Source organism: Sturnira hondurensis, unplaced genomic scaffold, assembly GCF_014824575.4.
Source record: "Sturnira hondurensis isolate 20B ecotype Veracruz unplaced genomic scaffold, ASM1482457v3 Scaffold0006829, whole genome shotgun sequence".
NCBI lineage: Eukaryota > Metazoa > Chordata > Mammalia > Chiroptera > Phyllostomidae > Sturnira > Sturnira hondurensis.
Window position 1 is genome coordinate 2,019,741 of NW_028079460.1, and position 7,555 is coordinate 2,027,295.

The 7,555-nt window shown below is 51.7% G+C and overlaps 1 protein-coding gene across 1 annotated transcript; it reads left to right on the plus strand.

Moving 5' to 3' along the window:
* Positions 1–4,361: 4,361 nt before the first annotated feature.
* On the plus strand, positions 4,362–7,352 carry S100A7 (S100 calcium binding protein A7). The gene is made up of 3 exons (XM_037050760.1): positions 4,362–4,461; positions 6,053–6,210; positions 7,125–7,352. Exons 2-3 carry the CDS (start codon positions 6,070–6,072, stop codon positions 7,287–7,289), a joined length of 306 nt encoding a protein of 101 aa, XP_036906655.1. The 5' UTR covers positions 4,362–4,461; positions 6,053–6,069; the 3' UTR covers positions 7,290–7,352.
* The last annotated feature ends 203 nt before the right edge of the window (positions 7,353–7,555 follow it).

Consider the following 7,555-nt stretch of genomic DNA (forward strand, 5'->3'; position numbering starts at 1 on the left):
AGAACAGGAACAGAACCACAGAAATGGAGATCACATGGATGGTTAGCAAGAGAGAAGTGGGCGGAGGAGAGAGGGGGAAAGATACAGAGAATAAGTAGCATAAACGGTGGGGAGAAAACAGACAGAGGGAGGGTAAGAGTAGTTTGGGAAATGTAGAAGCTAAAGAACTTATGACACAAGGACATGAACAAAAGGCGGGGAATATGGGTGGGTTGTGTAGGCTGGAGGGTAATGAAATGGGGGAAATGGGACAACTGTAATAGCATAATCAATAACGCTGAGGGAGCGGAGGTTTTTCAATGGCTGCCTGTGTCCAGTACCAGGATCCCAGGCATGGTTTGAGGCTTGGTAGGGCCAACCTGCCCTGTCCCCTTCTGTCAGAAAAGCAGAGTCCCAGAATCCTGGCCCAGCATTACTCAGTTTCATTGGGCAGAGCTGGTGGGACACATGATCACTCTTGGTTGCAAGGGACACAGGGAACACAGGGACAGGACTCTCTGAGTGTCTGACCAGGCATGACACACATGCTGGCACTGGGCACGCCAACTCCTCAGCAAAGCTGGTCTCTGTGGGGGGGAAAAGAAAAAAAAACCCTGGTTTCCATTAGTTCAGAGAAGGACCGGGCACAGGGTCGGACAGTTTGGTGCCTGTCACAAACTTCCCTTCCAACACTCTTGGCTCTGAACTCCTTTTCTTTTTTATTAAGACTTTTTTTTAAGATTCTATTTTTATTTATTTATTTTTTAAAAAAATATTTTATTTTTATTTATTATTTAGAGAGAGGGGACGGGAAAGAGAAAGAGTAGGAGAGAAACATCAATGTATGGTTGCCACTCCTGTGTCCCTTGCTGGGACCTGGCCTGCAACCCAGGCATGTGCCCTGACTGGGAATTGAACCGGCGACCCTTTGCTTCACAGGCCTGTGCTCAATCCACTGAGCTACACCAGCCAGGGCAGATTCTATTTATTTTTAGAGAAAGGAGAAGGGAGGGAGAAAGAGAGGGAGAGAAACATCGACTGATGGCCTCTTGAACACTCCCAAATGGGAACCTGGTCGACAACCCAGGTGTGAATTAAACCCGTGATCATTCGGTTTGCAGGCTGGTGTTCAACCCACTGAGCCACACCAGCTGAGGCTAAGCTTCTTTTCATCAAGCTTGTTTCTGTCCTCCTGACATGATGGTGGTTCTACACCCTAGTTTTGCTCACACACATCATGGCCTGGAATCTTTCCGTGTTTCACTTGCTTGAGTACTAGGTGTTGACATTCATTCAAACGTTACCTCTAATGTTGTATCTCTGTCACCTTTCCTCCCTAGAAAGCTACCCCTTTCTTCTTGGGTTATACGCATGTGTCATTGTACATCTTCAGCATCTACAGTTTCTATTTTATTCTGTTTTGTCTTCACTTCTAAAGTGTGAGCATTGAAGGGAGATCAATATTAATAAAGTTTTCCTGCCATAGGTTCACCATAAAGCACAGTGGGTGGTACTCACTGGGTTCTCCTTAATTTTGCACATTGAACAAATGGTCCAGCTCTCAGCTCAAAACGGCCAAGACAGCTGAGGTACAGAGTCATAGAGCTCAGTGAGAGAGTGGCTCAGGATAAATGGAAAATGCTTGAGAGACGGTTCCAAGTGATTGATCTGGGCACATAGTCCAAGGTGACAAAGGGCTTTGGGTTATGGGGTTGGAATATTTCTGGTGCTGGTGAGTGACGAGGGGGATGCTAGGGTATGACTGGGCCATTCAACATAATGGTTGGGAAGGCTGATATCTTTGACAGCAAATAGGGCTGCTCTAAAGTTGGTCCCTGGTACATGGCCTTGGTGTCCTGAGGCTCATCACCTTCTCGTTCCTTAAACATCCAGGACTTTCACAACCAGGGGCTGGCGGGGTGGGGGGGGCAGGCGTTCCCATACACTTTGCCAGCCAGGTGGCTGATTCCTAGGGGAACATGAGGTCAGAGGTCAAAATCCCTCATCACCTGAGCTGGAAACCATCCAAAAGGAAAACAAAAAGAAGCAGAGCATGTGGTGTCTGAAACAATCACAGAAAATCATGTCACATCCACACAAAGGAATACTATAGAACAATGAACACAGTACGACATGGAGATAGCGTATACACTTAATAGTGAGCATAAGAAAGCAGACACAAAGAATATTTGGACTATGTTCACCTTCAAGTAAAATTTGAAAGTCAACAAAACTACAGTGTTCGGAATGTATGCTAGGGTGATAAAATACAAGGCAATTAAAGAGAGAGCCTTGTCATGAAGTGCAGATGGGGGTATGAGGAACAGAAAAAGAGAACAGTGACTGGGGGGCACCGATGATGTTTCTCTGTTGACCCAGGTGTTGGTCACTGGTGTTAGAGATGATTCTCTGGACTGTACATTGTGGTTCTTTGTACTTTTCTGTATGATTGATCTATATCAAATAGAGAACAAAGGTAGAACATGGACCAAATAATTATTTTTAATTAACGGATTGATTGATTCTTTTCAGAGGGGTCAGGAGGGAGGAGGAGAGGCAGAGACAGTGATGTGAGGAGAAGCATTGATCGGTCACCACTGGCCACACACCCCAACTAGGGACTTAACCCAGGCGAGTGCGCTGCCCCAGAACCAAACTGGTGAAGTTTTGCTTTGCGGGAGAACACAAAGCAACCCGCTGAGCCACACCTGTCAGGGTCCAAAATAATTATTTACATGTGTGAGAATGCATAAAAGTGAACAGAAAAAATACCTTGCTTTTGGTGGGGGGGATTGAACAGTAACTGAGATGAAAGAAAAATAAAGGGACGGGGATCTTACAGCAAATTAATGATGTTTACAGAAGCCGAGGGTTATAAATAGCTCACACTCTGAAACTGAGGCTGAGATTGAACAAAGGAAAACTTAAATATAAAAATTAAAAACTAACTTTAGGAATTTTGACATTGTTCAGATTGAAAAGCTACACCAGGGTGCCCATGGGAATGAAGCCTCAGTTCCCTGGCCCGGAGCCCCCGCCCCCGCCCAGGCTTCCTGTGTGTCCTTCCCAGGGGGCTTGTCTTTGGGGTGAGATTAATGCATGAGTGGACCAGAGGGGTCAGGTGATGGTGCAAATGTGGACAAGACTGGGGACAGAAAGGCCAGGGAGCAGTATAGGAGCTCAGTGGGGGCCCGGTCCCTGGGGGCCCCGGGCCTGACCAGTCCCTTCACTTCAGGGGAGGGGGGTGGAAGGGAGCAGGGAGCAGGAACGAGAACTCCTCAGTGAGTAAGCAGGGCAGGTCCCAGGCCTCATCCTGATCTGCAAGCTCCTGTTTCCTGCACTTGGGCAGACTTCCCACAGCAGGTTGGGACACAGCAGACCCCAGGGCATGGCCACTGACTCCTGAGCAGACTGTTTTGCATAGAGGGAGGCAGAACATCATTGGAGACCTCATAGGAAGTCAGCATCGTGGGTGGGGAGGCGACTTTACCCAATCTGCTGCCTGAAGGTTCATTCCATGGTGGTCAGCACCACTGAATCTAGACAGTGACTTCCTTGGTGGGCCCAGACAGCCCCTGGAACTGCTGAGTGAAGTTCCAGAGTATGGGGCTAATGTCAGGACTCAGAGCTCGGACCTCATGTCTTCCCTCACCAGTAGGCCATGTGCTGAGCAGCTATTCTCTCTGGGTTCCCTGGTCTGTCACTGTGGGTCAGGACACCTGTTTGCCTCCTAGGGCTCCAGTGAGGACCCACTGTGAAGATAGGAGGGTGGTGACCCTGCCTCCTTCCCCAGGACTCTGACTCCACAGGCCCTACAGTGACCCCAGATGTTTAATAGTGGGTTAGGGGTGAGGTTTTGAATCTGGCTTCTCTGGGATCACGCCTTGACCTTGCTCTCTACTGGCCTCATGCACACGGGAAGTTTGCTTACCTCTCAACCCCTCGATTTCCCCTCCTCGACACGAGGGTAACAGGCCATCTCATAAGGTTATGAGGACTTAGGAGGAATGTCAGCACGGCAGGTGTGCTGATGCCTGGCACAGCGAAGGGCTCATGAACCAGTGGAGAGAGTGTTGTTAGCTGTCAGGACAAACGTGTGACGGACTGGATGACGAGCAGACACAGAACAAGCTGCCTTTCAGAGTCCCTTCCTCTCTGTGTCCAGAAACCCGGTTTCTCTATCAAATTGCCTGTCCTGTTATGACACATGCCACTGTCCCCCAGCCCCAGATCAAGTTAGGGACAGACGAAGGCTCCTGTCCCTTGGGAGTTGCCTGGGGTTTTACCAGGAAATGCTGAACACTCACTCCTAGGTGTGTCCCACCCACCTGAGTGGAGCAATGGTCCAGGAAGCAGGCAGCAAACATGGCCCCAGGGCTCCCAGCCCCTGGAGGAGCCAGACTGAGCCTTATAAAGGAACCGATCTTTGCCCAGATGCACAGCACACGCATCCTCCTCCTCAGTGACACCTCGTCAGCTCAGGTGAGTCTGCAGCCCACTGCCAGGAGAGCTGCTCAGGCCCGGCGTGTTCTGCGGTGTGCAGCAGCAGGGAAAGCGTGATGGGAGAGGGTTGGGGAGCCTGGGTCCGGTCTCAGCACTGCCTCCAACGGGGCTGTGTGACTTCCTCCCACTGAGGTCCCAAGGTCCTCATCCACAACAAGACGGCTGGACCCGGTGTGCCCCACTGCTCCCTTCCCTCCTCTGGGACAACTCCTGTGGAAACATCCCTGGTGGAAGATGCAGGAATGGCCCTCCCTCCCTCTCTCTCCTCCTTGTCTTCTTTTCTCTCTGGACTCACCTGACTCTCAGGCCCTGGGTTGGTGAAGACCCACTGTGCACCCCAACCTCGGGGGAGAGTGGGTGTCCCTGCCAGAGTCTTTTGGGGTCTCCTGAGCCCAGGCCTGGGATGCCCACTCACCTCACCCTGGTGAGAAGATGTGCTCCTGGATCAGGGACAGGTCAACCAGAGCTTCCCGACCTCCTCCCCAGCTGAGGGAGTGACCTGCGACCTTCTGGGCACGGGGATCAGCTCTGGCTTTGGCCAAGTTGGCAGAGGCCTTGGGTGGTTCCTCTTAGTGACATAACAGCAAGGATCTTCTCTCAGACAAGGAGGTGATGGTGGTTTGTGTAAGATGCCCACACGTGTGAGCCATGCACATTCCCTGGGTACTTTGGACAGTCTGGGACGTGAAGGCAGCACTGTCCCATTTCTCTGCTTGGGATCCAGGGTGTTGGTGGAGGCACCAGCTTTGGGAAGCAAAACCTTTTACTTAAATGTGGCCTAACCTTTGAGTTCCAGAGAGCAGGGAGGTGCCAAGGTCAGACAATTCCCAATTACAGACAATCTGAAGGAACCTATCTCTCCACGTTCCACTCAATAGCCTAAATCTGGGGCAGGTGTTTTTGTTTATTTCCAATCTGATGCCAACTCTGGTCCCCAGTCCCTCCTTTTCACAGGTGGGGATGGTCCAGGAAAACCTCTGCCAGAGGTCAGGACAAGCAGCTGTGTGTCCCTGCTCACACTCCCCATCCTGCTCACACTCACCTCCAGGAGCCCCCACAGTCCATTTCATATAGAGCTTTAGGTTTACAATAGGCTCCTTGGGGGTCTCGTTCCAAGAACAGCCTGGGGGGTGGGGTCAGACCAGACTGGCAAGGATGTTATTTTGTCCCCACAACTCTAAACCTGACGCTGACCCTGGAGGAGATGGACTTGAAGTTCTTTGACGAGTGGAGTCATCGAAATGCTGTGTTTGGCTTGGGTCCTTCCCAGTGTGGTTGACCTCTGCCCTCTCTGCTTCTGAATCCTGGGGTGCTGTCCACAGTGGGCTTCCCTGTTTCCCCCCACCCCCCACCTCCTCTGGACCCTGATCTCCGTGGGCCCAGGTCCCAGCCTTGGTTTCACTCTTGGTTTCCTAGAGTGACATCTCATCCCACCTCCCAGGGTGACACAGCTCCTTCTGCACCTCCTGAGTCTCACTTCACTGGATCCTCGGTCCCCACCCCATTGTCCGAACCTAGAGACCGTCTCCTGGGGGAAGGATAACAAAGCCACTGTCTTTCCCTCTGGCAGCTCCTTTGAAAACCAAGATGAGCCGCACTGAAGCTGAGAAGTCTGTGATGGGCATGATCGACCTGTTCCACAAATACGTCAAACCCGATGACACGATTGACAAGCCGGGCCTGCTGAAGATGCTGAAGGAGAATTTCCCCAACTTCCTCCAGGCCTCTGTGAGTCGGGGCAGCTTCTCAGGGTGGCTTGGGCCCTGGCATGCCTGAGGACACTTTGCTGTGAGACTTTGGGCCAGTCACTTCCATTGTTTCATCTGCAAATGGCTGAAAAGGACTTTGTATCCTGGCTCATTATCAGTATGTAAGAGATTATATACATGGCAAAGTGTAAAGATGCATGGATATCAAGAGCAGTGATTAGGTGGTCAGACAGGAGAGCACTGAGTGGACCCCCTCCCACCAGTCACTCTCCATCCAGGAGACTGGAGCCCCGTGCTCAGGCCCAGCCTCTACACGCCTCTGTTAGGTTCTCTGAGATCCAAGGCGAGAAACAGAAGTTCCATCACTCATAAAATTTAACACCTTTCTTTTCAATGCAAAAGCTCATCCGCAGCCCTGGTTTAATGGGACAGTTAGAATGTGCTGAACTGGGTACAAAGGGGGGTTACTAGGTGACACAGAGACTAGGCGGGCACGAAGAGGGAACTGTGTATGGAAGATTCTGGAGGCCAGACTGATGACAGGAGAGGACGCTTGAGAATGAAGGAGACAAGGGCTAGGGCCTTTTTTAAGTTGCTGGGTGGAATTTAGGGTGGATCAGGTCCTTGAGGTGGGTGGGGGAGTGGGTCTGGGTCTGGAGACCACCCACCCACCCAGCAGCTCATTGGTCAGTGGGGCTCTGGGCAGAGCCTGCTCACCAGCACCAGCTCTCTGGTTCACGGTGACTGTGAGGCCAAGGAACCTCCCCCAGGGGACTGCAGGGTGACGTCCCCCCCCTCATTTAGCCCCCACCCATCTGCACCAGCTGCACCTGTGTGGCCCCAGGTGCTCCCTCCCTGTCTCTGCCTCCTTCTCCAATCCCATCCACCACACTTTGGGGACTAAATTAGCCTTGTTTTGTGTCTTTCCCACAGGACAATCAGGGCAAAGACTACTTGTCCCACATCTTTGAGGAAAAAGACAAGAACGAGGATAAGAAGATTCAGTTCTCCGAGTTTCTGTCCTTGGTGGGGGACATAGCCACTGAATACCACAATCAGAGCCACAAAGTGACCGCCAGTTCTGGGGGACACCAGTGAGCCCCGCCCAGCCCCAGGTCCCCAGCGACCCCCAGAAACAATAAACTACCTCCTTCTCCCAGATGCGGCCTGTTTTCTGCTTTTCTTCGGCTGCTTGTGCTGTCAAAACTGCCACTTCTTGGTGATCTCATTGTGGACTCTCCATGGGTTGGACTGGCCCTTAAAAGGTGCCAGCAGGGTGCCCTCCTGTGGCCTCAGCCTCACTGGTCACCCCTCTCAGCAGGGTCTTGTGACCACCTCTGCCCCAATCCCTAGTGTAGCCCACA

Bases quoted from the DNA above. Each gene is read 5' to 3' on its own strand.
- S100A7 (XM_037050760.1), top strand. From the start codon at position 6,070: ATGAGCCGCACTGAAGCTGAGAAGTCTGTGATGGGCATGATCGACCTG. The intron at 6,211-7,124 runs GTGAGTCGGGGC...TCTTTCCCACAG, and splicing joins CCAACTTCCTCCAGGCCTCT to GACAATCAGGGCAAAGACTA.